This window comes from Drosophila montana, unplaced genomic scaffold (assembly GCF_035044405.1).
Source record: "Drosophila montana isolate Dmon_TW-CO22-7 unplaced genomic scaffold, ASM3504440v1 contig_2666_1, whole genome shotgun sequence".
In the NCBI taxonomy this organism is placed as follows: domain Eukaryota; kingdom Metazoa; phylum Arthropoda; class Insecta; order Diptera; family Drosophilidae; genus Drosophila; species Drosophila montana.
Genome location: NW_026997533.1, coordinates 941,968 through 964,949, shown reverse-complemented (window position 1 = coordinate 964,949; position 22,982 = coordinate 941,968). Strand labels below are relative to the sequence as shown.

The following is a 22,982-nucleotide window of genomic DNA, read 5'->3' as shown; positions in this document are numbered from 1 at the left end:
TTCGGAGAGCTGAAACTGAAACTGAAACTGAACCAAATCCAAGCCAAAAAACCATAGCCACCCCTCCTCCCCTTCCCTTCCCTTCCCTCCCCTCACCACCCCGACCCCGTCAGTGGGAAACCTTAGCCCAACTGCCGTGAAAAGTTTGAACGCTGGCTCTTCTGTTTGGTGGTGGACTTCTAACCTGTTACGCATTTGCCGGCTGCACATGCCTGTCCATTGTTTTATGGCCACTTCTCTGAACCCGCCCCCGCCAACGACCACGCCCCTTCCCCGCTGGACAACACATTGCAGGTTAGTTCTTTCTTTCTGGGCTGGCCACAGCTTGTCTTTTGCTGACTTTCGTCTGACGGCAACTTTAAAATCAATTAAATTGAGTGCCAGCATGATTGCGCAAAATGATTGTGCAAGCAGTATAAGTAGCTATGCACAAAATTCAACATGTTGAACAAGCTTTCGTTGCGCTCCTCCCACAAAAAATCGAGCAAGCGTGCTTGAGTCGCGACTGCCCGACTAGCAGATACCCTGCACTGACTCCTGAATCGCGTCTGTTCGACTGTAAGATACCCTATATTCAGCGCCTCGCGACTGCTCGTCTAAACGATACCTCGCGAATGCTCGACTTCAAGATACCCTGCATCTAGAGCCTAACGGCTGTCCGACTAGCAGATACCCTGCACCCATTTAAAACATTCTGGCTGATTAACTTCGGTGCTTATGGTCCGATCTTCGAATGTCGGGCGAAATATATTAAAAATATCCTTTATCTGTATATGCTATACGATACCCTACATAATCATTTTGCAGTTCGTAGCTCTTATGAATTTCGGGTCGCTATTATCGAGAAAAAATGATAAGCATTTTCTAAGCTTAATATAAGAGAATATATATGTAACGATTGCCATTCGATGGACTATACATATATGTACATATATGGATTATATATAATATTGAGAACTTTAAGAACTCAAGAGCTTAAATAATCCATCGAGACGATGATACATCGAATCGATATATATATATATTAGAGCACTTGAGTTAAATTTTTCTCAATATTTTATTTCAAGAAATCGCTGAATGAACATAAACTTAATTGTTTTAAATTTTTCAAGTAACGAGCAACAACGAATATACAGATTTCAGCTTGCTTAAATAAAGGAAAAAATGTGTATTGTAAATAGCAGAAGGTGAAAAAACACTTGAACTAACCTCTAAATAGCCTTAACTAGACAAAAGTCTGTGGTTTGAACCAGCAACCTCTCTTTGCAGTTGCTCTTCAGCGCCCAGATAGCTCATCTGACATAGACTGAAAGCAGAAAATACAAATATAAATATTAATAATAATTAAATAATAATATTAAATCAAAAAAAATATAAAATAATATTATATAAAATGATGGAGTTATGTTTAAAACCATTCGCTTCAGCTTAAACTACGTAAATAGGTAGAAAGCGTATGGAATAAGACTTATTTCGCAATTGGGCGAAGTAGGCGATGGTCGGTCGGCTTTTCCATTTGTTTTGGGTCAGTGTTGAATTCAATTCAGTCTAGTCTATGCTCTGTTGAAGGGCAGAGCTCAAAATCTTTGGAAAAATAAGCAAAAATAAATAAGCAATACAAAAAATAAATGTATCCCAATCGAGACAGATTTATACCCCAGCGGATGAATGGCAGAACGGCTTATGGGCCGCCGGTTTTGAACTTCCAGAACCGAATGCTCGTGGAGCGCGCTGTGCAGAGACTTTCGCGACTGTGGCTGTCGTTTGGCCAGCACTTTGCATTTGTGCGGAAGGTGTTCGAGCTGATCTTTGGCCGGCTAAGGAACTGGGTGCACATCCGGCTGGGCCGGGTGCCGCCGACGGTGAGAGATCTGGCGGCCAGCATTGAGACGTGCAACTGGCCGACTGCCTCGATCCGATACATCGCCTGCCATCCGACGGGCATGGAGCGCGCTCTGCTGACCAGCATGGATGTGGCGCTGCTCTACTCCGATATGCGTGTGCCGCCCCAGCGTTTGACATCCGCCAAGCAGCGGCATGTTACCTGCGCCGCGTTCCGGCCCTGGTCCAGCTCCGAGCTGGCGGTGGGCGGTGCCGGCGGCATTTGCCTGTGGAAGCCGCTGCCCACCACAATGATGATGCCCGGCCCGGCGATGATGAAGCTCACCTGGTACGGCTACAAGCCGAAGGACTTCATTGTCGATCTCCAGTGGCTGCAGACGGGCACGCATCTGGTCAGCGCCACGCTCGGCAATCGCCGCATACAGATCTGGCATCCGGAGCTGAAACAGCTGATGCAGGAGCTGAACGTTCCGCTGCCGGGCACCCACTGCTGGGTGATGCGCTACCAGTCGGACATGCTGCATCTGATCAGCTTCCTCAAATCGGATGCGCCCATTTTGCGATATCGCAACTCGTTGAAAACGTGGAGCAATCAGCTGACCAAGCGGATGCCCATCCAGACGGCCGCGTGGACAGCCCGCGGCAATCATTTGATGTATGTGGTGAAGGGATCGAGCAAGGTGTACGGCTCCACCTCGAGCATGGTGATGGGTCCCTTTCGGCATCCGTTTATGGTCTGGAGCAGCAGCGAGGTGATCGATCTGCGCAGCTTCTACTGCAACTGGCAGCAGCACGAGGGCGGCCTTGTCCAGTCGATGGTCATGGATCCGTTGAATGTCTATGTCGCATTCATGTTCAAGCGGCGACCCTTCGTCCTGCTCTGCCTGCTGCACATTCCGTTCAACTGCAGCCTCAAGCTGAAGCCCATGCAGCTGATCAGGAGCGCCGACGGACATCCGGAGGCCTTTCCCACATGCATCACCTTCGGCTTTATGGATCGCGTGGCCAGGCATCGGGATCGCAGCCTGGTCATCGGCTGGTCCACGGGCCGACTGCAGATCGAGGAGCTCATCGCCCAGACTCGCGAGGAGGCGCTCCTGTTCGAGGAGCTCGAGATTCGCCATCCGCAGCAGGTCTTCGAAATTGATTTATATTAATTTCACACTTTTGTTCATCTTTATAACGTCTTCTCATTGCATTTTAAAGAGTTTCTCTCACTTTTCTTGTTGCTGTAAATTTGGTTTTATCGTTAATAAATATCCAAACTAGGTTTATTTTCCTTTGTGCAAATCTGTGTAACACAGCGGAAGGCATCTCTGAGCTAGCTTGGAATTTGAGCCCGGATCCTACATGTTTAGTTACCCAACTGACTCAACACTTTCTCAGCCTGCATCAGGAAAGCGTTGACCTTCCCATGCGCTATGGAATATAGGTGAGGTTATCAAGGCCTTTGCGGTCGACCCATTGTAGAGGGAAGTTTGGAGAGTATCCAACAGACAGCGGAAGGCGCCTCTGAGCTAGCTTGGAATTTGAGCCCGGATCCTACATGTTTAGTTATCTATATGATTATGGATCTTCACTACGATAGCTCATCTGCCCCGGACTGCATATGGAAAAATTGTTGGTATCCATGCGAAATATTCCTTTGAGCTGATCAACGCTTTTGAGGTCGACTGATTATTCCAGGAAGACAGGAAGATAGGATATACGATTCTTAATACTGAGCTTGGAATCCGAGCCCTACATATTCCTACATGTTCAGTTACCCAAGTGGCTCGTCAGCTCATTTACCTGCAAATGGAAGGTTATCACGATCCTATGCATTATATTCCTCTGAGGTGATCAACGCTTTTGAGGTCTACTGATTATTCCAGGAAGACAGGAAGATGGAATATGCGATTTGTACACCCTGCATCGATTTTAAAAGGGAAGTTTGGAAAGTATGCAACAGGCAGAAGAAAGGAACTCTGACCTCATAAAGTGTATACACTCTCGAAAAGGAGAAAGAGTTTAGTAAATTAAGCCATCCCCATTTTGGAACTACAAAAGCTAGAGACTTGAAATTGGAAATATATTCACGTATGTCATACGCCGAACTAGTTTATCATTTACTTTCGCGTTCTAGCGAGAATTACTAGCGCGCTGAGAATTACTCAAAGATCGGACCATAAGCACCGAAGTTAACTAAGATTTTATTTCGCAGACAAAGCGTGGGTTGTGCGGGAAGAAAAAGAACAGCTTGTGTGTATCTTGAGGGGCAGAGAATGTCAGAGAATGTCGGCAGCTTGGTGCTGGGTATCTCCTAGTCGGGCACTCCCCGCCAAAGCAGTTCCAATTGTTTTGGGCTTATCCCTTAAATTGCTTTATCCATCTGAACTGAATTGGCCTTTGCATATTTCACTTTCAAATATTTATCAAACCAGGTTAAGCAATCAATTTGTTAATGGACGAGATATGTGAGCTTGCCGCAGTCGACTAGCTGCTACCCTGTAAAAGAGCTAATTAATTTTTTATTGTTACTTCAATAAGTAATTATATTTTGAGCCTTTTTGTTGACAAAAGTGGTTCAAACTCAGTTTAAAACATGCAAATCAATGATTATTTTCACTGCAAGACATAACCAGCTAGACATATCTAGCTATATGCATTCATACTTTATTCTCAACTTTTTATAGGGTATACCATAAAGTCAAAATAGCCCAGGCGTGTGCAGCAAGTGCAGGGTATGCAACTAGTCGAGGCCATAGAAATGAAATGTGAGAAAAAAAACGAATATAAAAATATATAACAATTATGTGGCTGAGTATAATATAGAGGTGTGTGTGTGTGTGTGTGTGTGTGTGTGTGTGAGGATGTGTGTGTGTGAGTGTGTGTGTGTAAAAGCGAAGCCAAAGTCAATTGTCAATTGTGTTGTTGTTGTTGTTGTTGTTGTTTGTTAGCTTCATTATTTGCCAAGTAAAAGTAATGAGACTTTTGTTGGCTTGTTGTGTTGCACATGACTGCGCCTGTTAAGCTTTATATTTGCACACACTCACTCGCACACACACACACACACACACACACACACACATACAAACACAATGCATTTGTAGAAAATAAGCTGCCCCTGCACCCCGCTTCATCCTTAGCTTTAGCTACGTGTGTGCTGTTGGCCTTTTGTGTGTTGGGCAAACAAAAGCGCAAAGCGTTGACAGCCCGTGGGCCGCCAAAGGGTCGCACAAGGCAACAGCAACAACAACAACAACAACAATAACAACAACAACAACAACAACAACAACAACAGCAACAACAAGAACAACAACAACAACAACAACAACAACCACAGTCGGGGCGCAAACAAAGCAAAAGCATTTCGCAATGCACGCCGCAGTCTGACTGCAGGCAGCCGGATCAGGAGGAAGCGGGAGGGGGAGGGGGGGAGGGCTAGGCGTCCTGGCCGGGCAGCCGGCGATAAGGACTTGCAGCTGGCTACAGGCGAACGGACGAGAGTCCTTTTTGGGGCGCCTGCATTACCGATAGAAAATAAATTAATTTTCATAATAATTGGCCGCATCGGCCCAGCTCTAACCCAGCCCCGCCCATCGCCCGCCCAACCCGCACAGCTACACTCAAAGAAAATGTTGACTAAATACGATACATTTCTAAATTTCAGATCTTTTTTTTGTTTTGCTTTTTAATAAAATGTTCGAAGTTTTCTCATATAAAGAAAAAAAAATCAAAGTTTTTTGAAATTATTTCTTGCCTTTTACAAAAAAAAGAAGATTTTGCTTTTTCGAAAAGCAAAGCAAGGAAAACTCAACGCATTTTTCTATATATTTAAAAAAAATCACTTGCTGCTTTTTTGCAAAAGTTTTTTGCTTTTCTGCTTTTTTTTTTTTTAATTTTTATTATTTTACTTCAGATTTTGTTTGTTAATTTTGTTTAAATTTGTGGGCTGCCTTCGCTTTTTGCTGAGTGTACTTTGCCGCATTGCCTGTAGCCATGAGTTAAGGGCGAGCGGGTTGGATGGAGGCGGAGGGGGGGAGGGGGGGAGGGGGGGGGGGGTAACCCTTTTTCTGCGGAACTGAGCGCCAATAATAATAACATTGTTAACACAACGTGCGCATGTAATAAAATCGTTTATTGAATTGGTCATAAATTTTCTCTCGCAACAGCCGCAAATTCGCCCTGCCAGCCCCTCAAAATCCAACCCCCCGCGAAACGTTAAGTCAAAGTTGCAGTCACTTTGGCAATATAGAGCAGGGTAGGGAGGTAGGGAGCAGGCTGTGTGTGCCTTTTGCACTTGGGCCTTTGTGCAAAAGTTGAGCCAGAGTTTTAGCCAAGGAATCAGTCTCTCTCTCTCTCTGTCTCTCGTTCTCTTTGTGGCAATTGAAGAGAGCTCGCCGCAGGCGGAAGCTTTAGTCTCAGCCTAAGCAACCGTCAGGTGGGCGTTAAGTAATCAGATTAGGAAAGCGCTTAGTGCTAGGCTTTAAAGGCTGACATTTAGTGAAAGCTCTAAAAGACTCGTTGCTCGTTACTCGCGACATTTGGTTAAAGGCAAGCTCTAAGGGCGAAGTAAAATGCGTAACAAGAATTCGGCAGAAAGTAACGAGTAAAGGTTCATTAGTAACGAGCTGAGTAATGAGTTATGTGTTACCAGTAACGAGTAATCAGCGAACCAATTCATGAATACAGAGCCATTTTAACGAATAAAATGTAACGAGTAAAAAGTAAAGAGCGAGACGTAGCGAGTAACGAGTAAAAAGGGTTAAATATAAACTCACGAATAAAAGATAGAGAGTAAAAAGTATCGAGAAGCCAATCATATGTAGCATGTTATGAGTATAAAAGAAAAAGTAACGAGTAACGAGCAAGCAATAATTGTGGAGAAAGTAAACATTAGCGAACGAAGCGAGTTGTAATGTGTTAATGAATAAAAGTTGACGAGTAAAAAGTACAGAGTGAGATGTAGCCAGCAGCGAGTAATAAAATGTAACGAACAGAAGGTAACGAGTAGCCCCTAATATGTAGGCTGTTATGAGTGAACGGTTACGAGTAGTTAGTATAAAAGAAAATATACACAGCAAAGGGCAACAATTAGCGACTGATAATTGAATAAGAACTATAAAGTAGCGAGTAACAATTAACGAAGAGAGGGCAATAGGCAACAAGTAACTAAGATAATTTAAAAGCAATTAGTAAAAGGAGCATACGAGTTGACATTAAAAGGCATAGTAAGTGCTAACGAGCGACGAGTAACGAAAAAAAAATAAACTTACAGCGAGTAAAAGTAACGGTAAGAGCAACAGGTGATGCATAGGGAGCATGGAATAGAGCAGAGCAAACAAAATGCATCGAGTAAATTGTAACGAGTCAACACAACGAGTGAAATTACATAGGATATGCAATGACGAAAAAAGACTAAAGATACGTTTATATTAACTAAGTTTCATATATTGCAAGTGACATATAACGAACAAGTACTATCGAGTAACGAATCGAGAGCAACGAGTAAAGAGCGTTAAGCTGTTCACTTGATGAAAATATTATGATGAACACCTATATTAATCTATACTTGTGCTGTTGACTGCCAGAACTTGATTTAAGTAAGGACTAAAGCAGCTTCGTTAAAGCCAGCGATTTAAACGTGAATATCCATTCGGTTCGGCCAGCTTTCAATGCCAAATCGATGCAGTGCAGTGCATCAAAGAGTTTAACAACAAAAGGTAACTTCGACTTGTTACAGCAGTCCTTGGGTCTGGAGTGCACTGCCTTCTGCCATTAATTTGTGGCTGCGTTTTAACTACCACACATAAATTGCATGTAGTGCCATTAATAAGCATAAAAGCATTCGCCTTGCCACTTCGCCAAGTGCACGCGGAGGAGCTGCCTGGCTCCTAAGAGTGTGTGTTCCGCCTGGCCCAGGCAATTCCCTTTGGTCTGGTTATCGCTGGCTGCACGTCTTGCGGCGGGCCACTTGGCTTTCAGCTGCTCCTGGGCGAGTGAAACACTTCAAATGTTTTCAATGCTGTTCAATAATTTGTGCAAGGACAACGGCGACGATAAACGCGACGAACTGACTAAGAGATAAGTCCCAGCCCAAAGGGTTCCCCAGCTAGGCTAGAGATGGGCGCGTGTCATTGACGTGCAAGGATTTAAGTCTGCTTACCGTTCAGGCAGGGACTAAAGTTGTTATGCCTTTCGAGTAGGTATTAAAGACTTTAAATTTCATTCAGCCCAAGACACAGTCTTTTGAGTTGCGCCCGAGCAGGGACTGTAGTGACTGAGTGTATCTATGCCTGAGGCACGACATTATTGATTATCGTTTAACTCAAACCAAATGATTGACATAGTTTCCAGTATGGGAAGTTAGTTTAGTGGTCGAAGTTCACAGTCACCTATTCCCGTGTCACGAGCTGACACAAACCTCTAACCCAAGGTTGTCAGTGATTGGCGCGCGAACAGGGACAATATGCTGCGTCTTTGATACAAGTCCAATGTCGCTTGCTTTCGTGTCATACAGCAAGGTTTTCCCTGTCTTTGATGAAACTCAAAAGTCGCCTCCAAGCCCAGCCATCTACCAAGGTCGTCAGTGGAAGTAGAAGATAAAATTGTTTGGCGCCCGAGCAGGGTCAGAAGAGCGTATTTTCGCATAGGACACAATAGCAGAAGCGTCCGAGCAGGGACAAAAGACTGTACCTCCGATCGAATTCCACAGGCACACAGCTTTGATCCAAGCCATCCGCAAAGGTTGTCCTTGTTGTGGAATAAGTTGTTTGGGTCAGAAGAGCGTATTTTCGCATAGGACACAATAGCAGAAGCGTCCGAGCAGGGACAAAAGACTGTACCTCCGATCGAATTCCACAGGCACACAGCTCTGATCCAAGCCATCCGCAAAGGTTGTCCTTGTTGTGGAATAAGTTGTTTGGGTCAGAAGAGCGTATCTCCGCAAAAGCACGACAAAAGAAGCCTCCGATCGAATTCCACAGGCACACAGCTCTGATCCAAGCCATCCACCAAGGTTGTCAGTGGTTGTCTGGCTAGCGAGCAGGGACATAATGCTGTGTCCAATGTCGCCTGCTATCGTGTCACGAGCTGGCACTCGGGCAGCTCTAATCCCAGCCCGTCTGGTAGCTTTGGCATCGTATGGGGCGAAAAAAAAGGGCGCTTATTTTGAAGTGTTGTGCAAACAGTTGCATTATCACTGAAACGACGTTCGAAGCGATAAAAGCGACTCAGCCAGAAGGCGTTGCGATTGCTCGATAAATTTTAGCTGCTCGCTAATTATGAAGTGATGCATTTTTCTGTGCTTAAAGGAATGCAACAGGAAATTCGTCGCTGCGAATGGGTTTAGTTCCCATAAAGGACATTCCTTCAGCACTCGGCAAGCGTCGAGTGATGAATGGCTGAACAAGTGAGGGGGCGAAGGGGGGGGGGGGGGGGGGGGGGGCAAGAACAAGAGAAATAATGGAAATAATAAGGACAACAATAGACGTGTCCTCTGTCCATACGCTGAGCTGCCTTCCTGAGCGGAGCACTGTCCCGGCGCTTACTTCACTTTTAATATGTTAAACTGGGGACTCGACAGCGCACAAAAGTGCGGCATGCCTGGCATGTGGAATCCGGAATTCTTGCCCCGCCTCACACATGAAGCCGAACGAGGGGCGTTAGCCGCCCGCAGCTCTAGTTCATAAAATGCAAAAGAAACAAGCGAGAGTGCTCCGGACGGGTGTGCCTGACTGGTGAATACCCTGCATGTCCAGCTCCCAACTACTTCTTCCATTGACCCACAAGACGGGAAAATCCAATCTCGATTAGCTTCGGTCTTTATTCAGTTTTTAAGCTTACGTAGTTGTCGGATAGATGCCTTCTGCTGGACAAGTCAGATATACCCTCTTGATATAAATTTCAATGGGTTCTGGGTGTAAAAAAAGTTGAAGAAGAAGCAAAGTGAATCGGGCTCCCGGACTTCACATAGATAGCACACACAAAGCAAGTGCACAAAACTGAAAACTGTAGCCAAGCACTTTTTGATTTATGGAGTAGGGTAGCGCTAGTTGTAGCGGGTAGCGGGTAGGGGTAGGGCTGGGGGTAGGGTGTGCACTCGTATGGTTAGGATGAGATCGGCGGCGGGGTTTTGGTCGGAAGTGTAGACAATTTGTTAGAATTTATACAAAAAACTCAGGCCGCTTTGGCCAACGAATGATGGTATTTTATTTTTTTTCGGTGCAAGCGGGGCCAGTTTCGTGAGGGGACGGGGGATGGGGGTAGTCTGGCATATAAAACCCCGAGTGGCATTTTATTTTAAAGTAGCTCAAACAAATGCCGAGGCTTTTGTGTAAAGTTAGAACTAATGATTTTCACTAAACATTGCGGCGAGAAGGGAATGATGTTGGGCGAGGGGCGAGGGGGTTGGCTTAGACCCGGCCTAGCGGCTGGCGGCAGCATCTTCTGGCTGAGACATGCCCGGCACAGATTTACATGACATTATGTCATTGTTGTTGTTCTTGTTGTTGTTGTCTGCTTTTATGACGTCAATTATGTTTATGAATGTCTAAACAAAAACTTATATAAAGCCTTCCATCGCTCGCATTGTCCTCGTTTTGCGCCACACACACACACACGGCCCAGAGAGGGGGAGTGGGTCGTGGGGCGGCTTTATTCACAATTTTCGGGTAGTTTGAGTTTAAGTGAATTTATTACCATGAGCAAAATTTATTTAAGCAGTCAAATGCACGTGAAGTGCATCACAAGAAAGCTGTCACACAGTCTCGGCTGACATCAAAGGCGATACAGGATCCAGGCGGAGGGCCAGGCCCAAATGCATATGTAGGAGGCTCAAGCGCTTCTTTTTTTCTCAAATCCCGCAACAGGGTGACTCGTGAGTTGAAACTGGTTTTTAGTTGCGTTATTCGGAAAGCAAAGGTTGAGGCTTCGGAGAGGGGAAATGGGAGTCTTGTCGTGGGGGCAGGTTTCCTGGTTTGGATGTCCATTGAGCAGGCGCCTTCCGGCTGGCCCTAGAACTGAGGCAAGCGGCGGGAATCTCAAGCTCATATCGTTCAGATGTCTAAGATGCTTAAGAGTAGAGACAGAGGAGGAGACTTAATCCCATAGGAAGAAGCTAAAGTGTCAGCCGGAACAGACTCATGGGAATAATAAGCTGCAAGGTACTGGTTCAAAAAATGAAACCTTACTATTTTGATGCTTTAGGATAGGTAGTAGAAGCTGATTAGTTCTAACTAATTTCAACAGAGACTTTCATAAATTAAAGCCCGGACTACGGACATGGGAATAAAGCTATATGGATCCTAATCCTAAAGCTAACTAGTTCCAGAGTGGGACCTACGGATAATGTGGCGCCCGAGCAGGGACCTAAGAAGTTCAGCCTGAAACTTGAAGCTGACTAGATGTCAAGATGTCAAGCGTTTGAACTGGGACCTTTAGTTAGTGTGGCGCCCGAGCAGGGACTTGATAATTAAACTGCATGGATCTAAAATTTAAAGCTAACTAGTTCATAGATGGGAACTATCGACGTTGGGTTATAGTATGAAATCTATGGATCTGCAAAGATCTTAAACTTAAAGTAGAAACTTAAATATTGTGGCGCCTTAACAGGGCATGTATCTAAACCCTGAAGCTAAAGTGACATCCATGGATATTGGTAGCGCCCGAGCAGGAACTTGTCAGCTTTAGGGACTTGAGAAGCGGTTGCTTAATGCTGTTGATGCTGCTGACTAAGCCTAGAATGTCAAGCGTCCGAACGGGCACCTGCTGGCGTCCGAGCAGTCTCTGGGCTCAAGTGCCAACAGCCGTGAGACGCCCTAATGTCAAATGTACAAACACATTGAGAATGACAGGGCCATATAAAGCGCACTTGTGCCAATGACTGACATACTCTCTCGCACACACAGACAGAGAGACAGACAGAGAGACAGACACAGAGCCACGTTCGTGCTGGAGGGCAATGCAAATGCAGCAGTTGCCAGACGTAATTCCAACTGAAAGGCAACACACACACACGCAGGCCCCGAGGCACGCAGAGCATGCAAGATGGCAGTTGCAAGATGGAAGATCGGAGATGCAAGTTGGAAGTTGGAGTGGCAACCGTTGACAAGGACGACGTTGGTCGCCGCCGCTTGAAATCAAATCAAATTCCCCGGCAAACATCAAGAGTCCGACCTCGACTTTGCTGCGAACTGTTGGAATTATGGCCTTTTTTTTTTTGGAGATTTGGTTTTTGCCTTGCGGTAAATGGAAGATTGTGGCTGACCTTGGGCTTTGTGCAGCTTAAGCAATTAGCGTGTGGCACTTGCCACAAAAAGTTGAAGCGCCAAATGCGCAAAAGCTCGAGTGCAGCAAAACAGCACTCGAGCCGAGTCGAGTCGAGTCGAGTCGAACTGGCAACCCACTGGCTGTGCGTGCATATTACGCTTTTCGCACGATTTACTCTCGAGTGCTAACACCCCAACCCCCAATCCCAATCCCAATCCCAATCCATTCTGTGCCCCTTCAAGTGGCCACGCCCCATTGAAGAAGACTCGAATCCAGTTGAGTTCAGCTCGCAGCGCACCTACAATTTCCGCATGTCAACTGCACTTTGCATGAGTGCGTCCCAGCCCGCAAATAACCATGCCCCCCCCCCCCTCCCCCCACCCCCTTCCAATTCCCTGGCATATATATATATACATATATAGCTGGCATTTCCCAGCACATTTCCCCCTGATTTCTATTTGGTTTTCACTCTCTTTTTTCAATTTTCTATTTTTTTTTTGTGGCATTTCCACTTGATTTACAAAACTCAACGCTGGCTGCCGCACAACAACAATAACACAGCCACATTTGACTGACTGATTGACTGACTGACTGACTGACTGACTGACTGACTGACTGACTGACTGACTGACTGACCCCCCGTTTGCCCCCTCCTTTGGTGTACGCCATGTCCCGGCTGCCTGTGGACTGTTGATTTATATGCACGTCGATTCGACGTAATTGAAGACGTGATCGAAATTCAAATTTTTGATTTTTAGACCCGTGACTGCATTGACCTCCCTTCCCCTCTTACCCACGCTCCTTGTTTTCCACACACACACATATTCGCAACGTTGGCGGGCTTAATGTGATTTTGGTTTACGCTCTGCGTGTAAGCGCCCACAACCAGCTCTCCCCCCCCCCGCCTCCGCTCCCACCGCCCCATCCAAACACCCTTCCATACTGCGCTTCGTCCTGCCCAATTTCCATGTTAATGTCGCGTTACATTTTCCTCCGTTTTTCTTCTTCTTCTTCTTTTTTATAGTTTTGTGCATTGAATTAATTTTCATTTTTGGCAACAAGTGAGCCCCCGCTCCCGCCTCCGCCGCCGTCGCACCACCTGTCGCATTCCATCAATGAGTTGGGAACCAGGAATCAGGCTCCCCTTGGAACTCCGACCCCTTCCGCTGGCCGAAAACCACAGTCAACCCAATTTAGTCTGCGCAGCGAGTGGCTTACCAACAACCAGCAAATCATTGAAAGCTTTGTCAATTTCACATTTTATCAGTTTAAGGTCTTCTCTGCACCTGGAGCGGAGTCCATTAACTATGCGCTGGCTTTTGGAATTCCCTTCGGACTGTGTCAAAACTGAACCAATTTTCATGCTCGTCCCATTTTGATGAGGATATAGGATAAATGCAAACGTATTTACTAGGTTCTTCGCCTAAGTAAATACTAAGTCCAAAGACTAGCTTGGAATAGTTGGAAAGGAGAACTTCGTCCTTCCCATGCGCTATGGAATATAAGTGAGGTTATCAAGGCCTTTGCGGTCGACCCATTGTAGAGGGAAGTTTGGAGAGTATCCAACACACAGCGGAAGGCATCTTTGAGCTAGCTTGGAATTTGATTATGGATCCTACATGTTTAGTTATCTACATGATTATGAATCCTCACTACGATAGCTCAGCTGCCCCGGACTGCATATGGAAAAATTGTTGGTATCCATGCGAAATATTCCTTTGAGCTGATCAACGCTTTTGAGGTCGACTGATTATGCCAGGAAGACAGGAAGATAGGATATCGAGGAGAGCTTGGAAAGTATGCAACATACAGGGGAAGGCATCTCTGGCCTAGCTTGGAATTCGAACCCGGATCCTACATGTTTAGTTACCCAAATGACTCATCAGCTCATCTATTTGCATATGGAAGAATATCACTTACCTCTGCACTATACTCCTTCGAGATGTTCAATGCCCTTGTGGTTGACTGATTATTCCGGGCAGTCAGGGAGTTGGCATATACGATTTCTCATATCCTGAATCCATTGTAGAGGAAAGATTGGAAGGTATGCAATAGGCAGAAGAAATGAACTCCGACCTCATTAGGTATTTGTACTCTTGGACAGGAGGTAGAGCTGAGACCCGACTCGGGAACTACAAAAGATCTGAAATTGGAAAAAATATTTCCGTATATTATATGCATTATATTATTGTTTACTTTCGATATCTTCTTCCTTTTGCATCGCCTCGATTTTCAGACTAAGTCTTTTAAGCATGCAGATCCTGGTATAGTATATACAGGAATATTTCACTTCTCGGATTCCATCCTTCTTTCGCCTAGGGCTTCAAAAACAACCAGAGGTAAAGCCCTGCGCTTTGGCATGCAGACGCTTCTGTATGTTAAATGGAAGCTTGGAGTATTTTTTAAGGATAGAAGTTAAGTTAAGAGAAGTTAGTTAAGTTCACATGGTCTGGGCGAAAGGGGCGGAAGAAGCACTTGAATAGAGCATTTTGTATTCGCATTTGGATTTCTGCTGCTTGAATAGGCTGCGGGCTTGAGCGACGTTTTCTCTCTGCTTCCAGCGAGCTGCTTCTCTTCCGCCCTCTCAACTTCTCGTGCTCGCTTCTCTCACTCTCACTCTCTCTCACTCTCTCTCTCTCTCTATTTATCTCTCTCTATGTTGTATCTTCCCAACTTTGTTAAATCAGCCATGAAAACGGATTGTCGTCTGTATTCCACTCGGTCTCTCCCTCTCTGTCTCTCTCTCCCTCTCCCTCTCTCCCTCTCTGTGTGTCTCCCTCTGTAGCTGTCTGCTCATTTGACTTGGGCGCTGACTGAATGACTGCCTGCTGGACGGAGGACGTGACCTGCTGCCATGTCTAAAAGCTTTCAATAATAATGGCAGAGAACCTGCCGAGCTGCTGCTGCTGCTTATTAACATTGCCCCGTCCTCCAGCCTGCGTGTGTGTGTGTGTGTGTGTGTGTGTCCTGTGCGTCTTGTGCGTCTTGGGGATTATGTCTCGACATAGTAACCCTCCTCCCTCCCAGCTCCCAGCTTCCCCTGCAGCTGCGTGTCAGCGTCTCGTCTCACGACTTTTCCGCCTCGTCTCGCCGTTAACTTCAACACCTGTCCAGCTCCAGCTCCAGCTCCAGCTCCAGCTACAGCCACAGCTGCTGCCTTGTCTGTCACATGCAGTAACCTACCGCCCCCTCCCCCCTTTTTGAACTCCTCTAACTTCCAGCCCTCCTCCCCGTCGAGGGGCGACCCGCTAGACACATGCTAATGGTAAATGGTTGTGTTGGCGACAGTCAGAGACAGAGAAACAACTTCGCACACACACACACACACACACACACACACACACACACACACACACGCACGCACACATTCGCAGTCTGTTGTGCTTTTGTCTTAGGCTGCGTTTGTGTTAATATTTACATAATTGTGGTTAAAAGTAGCTTTTAAGATGTTTTTAACTGGCAAATGGTAAAAAGCATTTCACACACACGCACGCACACACGCACACCTAGACACCTGGCCACCCCTCCCCTCATCTACATCCATTTAGCCCTGTACTTTGCCTTTGGCATTTGCCAGTTTGTGCTTTTGTTTCTATTTTGTGCTGCATTTAATAGCAACAACAACAACAACAACTGACAAATGTGTTTGATGGCATTTTATTGCTAACCCACCACCTGCCCCCTTCCCCCTCACCTAAAACGCCGCCCACATTCAGCCCCTTTTTATGGTTTGACATTTTAATAAAGATGCGTGGGCTCTGCTGAAGGGGGGCAGGGTGAAGAGGGGGAGGTGGCTGGGGTGGCTTGTTGGTAATAGCAAAAATAGCAACAATTTCAGGCATTTAGTTAGTTTTCGCCTGCACACACACACACACACACGAGCTCGGCGAATTGTTGAAAAATATTTTTGGCTAACCTCAAAACATTTCATTTGGGAATTTTTATGCGATATACCCCTTGCGAGTGCAGACAACAAAACATGGGTAGATTAGTGCGTGCACACACCAAACTTCGACAAGTAAGAGGTTCTAGTCGGGAACTCCCGACTAGGGGATACAGGGAACCCTCTACTTCCGACAGGCGATAGGTATAAAATGAAAGATACTTGATATATATATATACTATTCTAGAAGCTACATGTCACGCTTGGTGACTCTAGCTCACATTATTTGCCGAAATTGCTCAAAAAACATTATTTCGATATCGATTTTTATCGATTACTTGGAAACGGGGCAAGTTATCGAATATCGGAAAGAAACTCGATCTGCGTTGGCATTAGGAGGACCTACAGCTAAAATTTCAAGCTCTTATAGCTCTTATAGGTTGCGAGATCCTTGCGTTCATACATACGGACGGACGGACGGACGGACGGACAGACATGGCTAGATCGACTCGGCTATCGATGCTGATCAAGAATATATATACTTAAAGCGGTCGGAGATGCTTTCTTCTGCCTGTTACATACACTCGCACAAATATATAATACCCTTTTTACACATTTTCAATGGGTTCAGGGTATAAATATAGCCTATAAAATAATTAAAATATTTTTTGCTCGAGCTAGAGATATCAATTCGTTAAAGTTTTTGCTTTTCTGAAATTTGTTGACCAGCTGACCAGTTGCTAAATGTTCGCTTTGAGCCGGAATGCAAAAATAGCTTGTAGCTTGTATTAACTGTAACTGAACTATATTACCAAGCAATATACAAGTTGATATGCAAGCCTATTTTATGGACAGGCAGAAGCAGGCTCAGCCCAAGCCCTATGCTATATATATTCCCGATCAGCTGTCAGTCCTTAACTATATACTAATATATTCCCGATCAGATAATGCTGTTGCACAGATCTCTCGACATGAGAGAGTAAAAGAAAGAACTACTTGCAAAGAGCATAATTTGTAGCTAAGCGATAATTTCTGCCAATCGATAAATATCGATTTCAGCTTTTCGATTCGAAATGCTCGATTTATCGCATGTTGCATGAAATTCTTCTCTAATAGAGAGCATATTTTTCTATTTATATAAAATAACTTTCTTTCTCGTTGTTCACTCGAAATTCAGCTAAATATTCCATATTTTGTATACACATATATTTCAGGGCTAATTTTAAGTATATATGTATATATGAAAGAAAAGTTACTCAACAATGAAATGTATATAATTCATTTGCAGGGTATCTGGCAGTCGTGCGGCCAATTTGTGTGCTTGAATTTGTTGTGCATTGGCTTTTATGTGAATTTGTTGCAACAATTTCGTCGGGCTTCAAAAATATTGAGCTGCAAAAAGTTGTTGCCACTAGCACCCCCCCCCCCCCCCCCTCCCCTATAACCACTGCCCCGTCACCCTTGAGTCCTGCCCCCTTCTGTGGCAAACGCCCCCGGCAGTCCCCCTTTGGCTGAGGCTTGTTTAGTTAGCTCTTGAGGTTCGGCTCGTGCTACCAAATCGTTTACTGAGTGTATGTGTGTGTGTGTCTGTGTGTGTGTGTGTGTGTGTGTGTGCAGCTCTTTATGCTGCAACAAGAGCTGCTCCTGCTGCTGCTCCTGCTGCTGTTGCCGCAGCCGCAAAAACTTTAACTTTCAGCAACTTGTTTCGTCCATTCGAACGCCTCCGCCTACGCCGCCTCCACCGCCACGCCCCCGCCACCTGCCCCCTAATGCCTTTTTTCCATATAGATTGACAAGACGCTGGGGAGCGGGGCAAAGTAGTGGGTTTGAGGTTAGGGGGAAGCCGCATAAGGCAAAATTGTGGCAAGCCAAAAGCTCAAAGAGCGCAAACGCTTCAATGATAACAACTAGACGTTGCTTGGGGAGGGGAAGGGAGGGGGGGGGGGGGGGGGCAAAAGAATATTCAAATGGCAGTTGAGCAAAGGACATGATATCGAGGATAAACGGACACCTGATAACTTGTTGGGCATTTGCCTAAACGGGCTGGTTTAATTGCCAGTGCGAGAAGCGAAAATGGGCTTAGATATACATATGTATCTCCCTCTGAAATGACAAGGAATGCCCGACTAGGAGATACCCTGAACCTTCCTCTCACAAAGGCTCAAACTAGCATTGATTGAAATATACAAGTTAAAGTGTTTAAGTCGGAAGTGCCCGACTAGGGAATACCCTGAACCTGCTCCTCACAAGGGGTTTAACTAGCATAGGGAGAAACATACAAGTCCCCAACTATCTTAAGCGTATATAACAATTCACCAAGGCCCTAAAGCTGCAAAATTTAAGATAATTGACCTTTATAAACAACTCTAGCAGCTGCTCGTCAAATTTGATGACTCTAGCTCATAAAACCGAAGAGTTTTGTTCAAAAAACAAAATTTCGATATCGATTTTTATCGCTTGCTTGGAGACGGAGCAAGTTATCGATTATCGGAAATAAGCTCGCACTGCGTCGGCACTAGAAGGACTAATGCTTAAAATTTCAACTCTCCAGCTCTTATAGGTACTGAGATCGACGTGTTCAAACATACGGACGGACGTACATGGCTAGATCGACTCGGCTATTGATGCTGATCAAGAATATATATACTTTATGCTTCCTTCTGCCTGTTATATACGTTCCCACAAACACATTTTACCCTTTTTAACCCATTTTCAATGGGTTCAGTGTACAATTTAGTACATTTTTTGCTATAGTTGAACTGGCGATTTCACGCTTTCTAGTTCGACGCTCCAACACCGAAGACAACTCGCGACGCACAGGAAAGTTTCAGGGAAATGCTTTTGTTTCCCAGTTCTCAAAGGGATACTAAATATCGAGAGATGAGTTTTTGTCTGGTGAACTTTAGAGGTCGTCTACGAGCTTCATTTTTTTGTTCAATTCATTAATCGATATTAATCCGAATCGAGTTGCCTCTCAGCTAGTTATCCTATAGTCTGTCAAATTGTAAAGCTGTCAGCTAGCAAAGCAGATCAATTAAGAGCTGAAGAGCCAGAGAAAGCTAATACAGAGCGAAAGAGAGAGAGAGAGAGCGAGAGAGAGAGAGAGAGAGAGAGAGAGAGAGAGCGAGACAAACGATGGGTTTCACGCAGAGGCTCTCCTGGCTGCTGTTGATTTTGACGCTGTTTCTGTTGCTGTTCGGTAAGAAGGTTTTCCTGGAATTGAGCTAATCCCCGACTGATTTCGCATCCCCATTAAGCAGCACTGATCGGAGGCAAGGGGGAGGGCCAGCTGGCGAAGGGGCAGCCGCCGGAATTGACTCGCCACAAGCGCGAGGGCTCAGGTAAGTGGGCATTCCTGGCGACCGAACCTTCCGAATCCCCCAATTCCCACGCAGCCTTCAAGTCGCACGTTAGCAAGCGGCAGGGCGCTGTCTTGAGCGACGAAGATGCGGCAGCCATAGACGATGATGGCGACGACGTGGAGTGGGATGCGGAGCAGAAGCATCAAATTAGCATTCAGACGACCAATGTGGATGAGGAGGAGCGCAAGGAGCGGGAGAAGGATCGCGAGGTCAAGCAGGCGCTCATGCAGATGATGAAGCTCACCGAGAATAAAGTTGGTGAGTGACCTCCCCCCCCCTCAAAACATACCCGGTACGCCCATGGCTGAGCAACTGTTCCACAGCAAACAGACAGCAGGAACGATTCGATAATGTGCCCGGCCTGGACTTTAGGCGCGAATTCGCAAGCGACGAGGCCAATCCCTACATCTAACCGGATCTCCACACCATCGGGCTGACCCTTGAACCCCTTTACAGTTCAGGACAAAGATGCGAGCAATTTATATATATATATAAATATCTATGTTTCAGTAAATATCTTATTTTAGAAGTTTGCAAATAATTGCCAGGTTCTCCTAATGTTCATCTCTGCTGAGAAGGTATTTATACTCTGCAGTCATTAAATGTGTAACCTATATATATATAATCTTGATCTCCATCAACTGTCGAGTCGTTATAGCCAAGCTCCCCTGTCTGTCCGACCGTCTGTCTGTTTCTATGCGAGCAAGTCTCTTGGTTTTTTTAAGCTTTCGTCTTGAATCTTTGCATAGGTTCGTCTTTCTGTTGCAGGCAGGATATAAGCCGAAAGAGATCGGATCGGAGCAATATATCATATAGCTGCCATAGGAACGATCGGTCGAAAAGTTGGTTCTTGTATGGAAAACCTAGCTTAACTTTGCTGCCTATAACTGAGCCAAGTCTTAACAAGTTCGCATCACTCTATTATATAGCTGAGCTGATGTATGGCAAAATATTCCGTTTTCCAAGATAGATAATAGATACCCGAGCTCATCAAGAAGGTTCTTCACATTCAGTTTGTTGGGAAAAGAAGAGTCGCTGAAGAAACTGGGCTTTGGACTCGAGTATCTCGTAGTCTCAAGTAGAGAGCGCATCTCAGCTTCATCTGAAGAAAATCCTATCATTATGTGACCCTTATATAGCTTCTATCGGAAAAATCGGTTCATGATTGAATTAGTTTAGGTCAAAATTGTGTAACCGGGCTAAGAAATCGCTGCATCTGCTGCATGTTGAGCATTTGCTAGGCTATTTGATTTTAACAAGTATTTTTCCATTTATAAATTTAAGCACCTCCTGGGCATTAATCAGGATTTTCAAGATCCCAGGCATTCACCTAATTCGAACCTTGAGCTAAGCCAGAACCAAGCTTTTGGCTTTCAAGGAATCTATTTTGCACACTTAACGGCAACTTGTTCTGTCCGCTGCCTTCACAGGGAATATTCCTTTGCTATCTAGATTTTCGGCTTGGACCATTAATTTTGTAATTTTCTTGTTGTGGAGGCGTGTCAAAGTTGAAGTTTCATTTCGTTTCCGTTTCCGTTTTCTTTCCACATTTATTCAGATGCTTAATTATAAAGTCATTTGAGTGTCAGCAAAGCGCGGAGCACAGTTCAGCTAGAGAGACACGACTCTAGATACCCTGTAAACATCAGGCGGATCGAAAATGTGGATAGAAATCTTATCAGCAGATAGCTTCGAGTGGAAAAGGTCTCATTGGAGGAGACCTCATCGGAGGAGAACTTTTTGGAGAAGACGTCATTGGTGGCGACCTCATTGGTGGAGACCTCATTGGAGGAGAACTCATTGGAGGAGAACTCATTAGAGGAGACCTCATTAGAGAAGATCTCATTGGAGGAGAACTCATTGGAGGTGATTTCATTAGAGGAGAACTCATTAGACGAGACCTCATTGGAGGATACCTCATTAGAAGAGACCTCATTGGAGGATACCTCATTAGAGGAGACCTCATTGAACGAGACCTCCTTGGAGAGGTTCTCATTAGAGAACTCATTGGAGGTGACCTTATTAGAGGAAAACTCAGTGAAGGAGATATCATTAGAGGAGAACTCATTGGAGGAGACCTCATTAGAGGAGACCTCATTAGAGTAGATCTCATTGGAGGAGAACTCATTGGAGGTGATTTCATTAGAGGAGAACTCATTAGACGAGACCTCATTAGAGGAGACCTCATTTGAGGAGATCTCATTGGAGGATAACTCATTGGACGTGACTTCATTAGATGAGAACTCATTAGAGGAGACCTCAGTAGAGTAGACCTCATTAGAGGAGACCTCATTGGAGGAGACCTCATTGGAGGAGACCTCATTAGAGGAGATCTCATTGGAGGATAACTCATTGGAGGTGACTTCATTATATGAGAACTCATTAGAGGAGACCTCAGTAGAGTAGACCTCATTGGAGGAGAACTCATTGGAGGAGACCTCATTAGAGGGGAACACATTGGAGGTGAATTCATTGGAGGAGAACTCAGTAGAGGAGATCTCATTAGAGGAGACCTCATTAGAGTAGATCTCATTGGAGGAGAACTCATTGGAGGTGACCTCATTAGAGGAGAATTCATTAGACGAGACCACATTAGAGGAGACCTCATTGGAGGAGAACTCATTGGAGGAGACCTCATTAGAGGAGACCTCATTGAACGAGACCTCCTTGGAGAGGTTCTCATTAGAGGAGAACTCATTGGAGGTGACCTTATTAGAGGAAAACTCATTGAAGGAGATATCATTAGAGGAGAACTCATTGGAGGAGACCTCATTAGAGTAGATCTCATTGGAGGAGAACTCATTGGAGGTGATTTCATTAGAGGAGAACTCATTAGACGAGACCTCATTAGAGGAGACCTCATTTGAGGAAATCTCATTGGAGGATAACTCATTGCAGGTGACTTCATTAGATGAGAACTCATTAGAGGAGACCTCAGTAGAGTAGACCTCATTGGAGGAGAACTCATTGGAGGAGACCTCATTAGAGGGGAACTCATTAGAGGAGAACTAATTGAACTCGACCTCTCTGGGGAGTCTGGAGGCAGCTTTTCGTATATCCCAAGAGCTAAACATATTACAGGGTATATTTTAGTCTTTTTCTGTGCGCTGCACTCCAATTTTCAAATTTGAAAGCTGCATACTTTGAGGCGCTGCTGAACTTTAATGCGCCTCTTATTGATCAGCATTTGGCGACTGTGCGCGGGGGCGGTAGGCGGGGCAGCTGTGTATGGAGCTCAGTCGGCAATTTATGGCAATTACCAGCGATTAAAGAGTTGAGCGCGAGGCAAGAGGAAGAGGAAGAGCCAAAAAAAAAAGAAAAGAAAAGCATGGCAAATGAAAACTTTGCCGGAGCCGTCGACAGAAATGCAGAACACGAAATGGAGCTGAGCGAGAGACAGCTGGAGATTGGCCATTGGATGTGGGCGGTTGTGGGTGGTGCTGGGTGGTGCTGGGCGGCTGCATGGGGCAGCTGCTGGCGCGATAAATGTAATCAAATTTAATTTCGACAAATTGCTTTTGAATTACGCGACCTTCGACGTTTGGCGCCGGCGACGCGGCGCCCGAAACACAGTTGCAAAATTGTTGTTAAAATAATAATAACTTGCGAGCGAGTGTGTGTGTGCGAGTGTGTGTGTGTGTGTG

At 45.3% G+C, this 22,982-nt stretch overlaps 3 protein-coding genes and 1 long non-coding RNA gene across 5 annotated transcripts; 2 read left to right on the top strand and 2 right to left on the bottom strand.

Moving 5' to 3' along the window:
- Window positions 1-1,156: 1,156 nt before the first annotated feature.
- Window positions 1,157-14,476, bottom strand: LOC135429415 (uncharacterized). Its single transcript, XR_010436416.1, has 3 exons — window positions 14,290-14,476; window positions 14,014-14,236; window positions 1,157-1,306 (listed from the first exon to the last, which is right to left on the bottom strand). It is a non-coding gene; the product is annotated as an uncharacterized LOC135429415 (long non-coding RNA).
- Window positions 1,559-3,116, top strand: LOC135429347 (aladin). The gene has a single exon (XM_064683620.1). The coding sequence runs from the start codon at window positions 1,629-1,631 to the stop codon at window positions 2,997-2,999; it is 1,371 nt and encodes a 456-aa protein (XP_064539690.1). The 5' UTR covers window positions 1,559-1,628; the 3' UTR covers window positions 3,000-3,116.
- A 4,496-nt stretch (window positions 14,477-18,972) lies between the features above and the next one.
- On the top strand, window positions 18,973-19,879 carry LOC135429391 (uncharacterized). Of its 2 annotated transcripts, none has more exons than XM_064683673.1 (4): window positions 18,973-19,175; window positions 19,237-19,317; window positions 19,372-19,596; window positions 19,662-19,879. In XM_064683673.1, the coding sequence occupies exons 1-4, from the start codon at window positions 19,112-19,114 to the stop codon at window positions 19,748-19,750; spliced, it is 459 nt and encodes a 152-aa protein (XP_064539743.1). In that variant the 5' UTR covers window positions 18,973-19,111; the 3' UTR covers window positions 19,751-19,879. The 2 variants fall into 2 exon arrangements, with proteins under 2 accessions (XP_064539743.1, XP_064539742.1); XM_064683672.1 differs by having other exon boundaries at window positions 19,234-19,317.
- Window positions 19,880-20,945: 1,066 nt separating this feature from the next.
- On the bottom strand, window positions 20,946-22,525 carry LOC135429356 (protein PF3D7_1417600-like). The gene is made up of 2 exons (XM_064683627.1): window positions 22,481-22,525; window positions 20,946-22,316 (listed from the first exon to the last, which is right to left on the bottom strand). Exons 1-2 carry the CDS (start codon window positions 22,523-22,525, stop codon window positions 20,946-20,948), a joined length of 1,416 nt encoding a protein of 471 aa, XP_064539697.1.
- Between the last annotated feature and the right edge of the window lie 457 nt (window positions 22,526-22,982).

What these genes read in the sequence shown, in the direction of transcription:
- LOC135429391 (XM_064683672.1), top strand. Translation starts at nt 19,112, where the DNA reads ATGGGTTTCACGCAGAGGCTCTCCTGGCTGCTGTTGATTTTGACGCTG. An exon ending in GCTGTTTCTGTTGCTGTTCG is followed by an intron (nt 19,176 to 19,233) that starts GTAAGAAGGTTT and finishes ATCCCCATTAAG; the next exon opens with CAGCACTGATCGGAGGCAAG. An exon ending in CCACAAGCGCGAGGGCTCAG is followed by an intron (nt 19,318 to 19,371) that starts GTAAGTGGGCAT and finishes ATTCCCACGCAG; the next exon opens with CCTTCAAGTCGCACGTTAGC.
- LOC135429347 (XM_064683620.1), top strand. Translation starts at nt 1,629, where the DNA reads ATGTATCCCAATCGAGACAGATTTATACCCCAGCGGATGAATGGCAGA.
- LOC135429356 (XM_064683627.1), bottom strand. Translation starts at nt 22,525, where the DNA reads ATGCTGATCAATAAGAGGCGCATTAAAGTTCAGCAGCGCCTCAAA. An exon ending in AAGTTCAGCAGCGCCTCAAA is followed by an intron (nt 22,317 to 22,480) that starts GTATGCAGCTTT and finishes CCCTCTAATGAG; the next exon opens with GTCTCCTCCAATGAGTTCTC.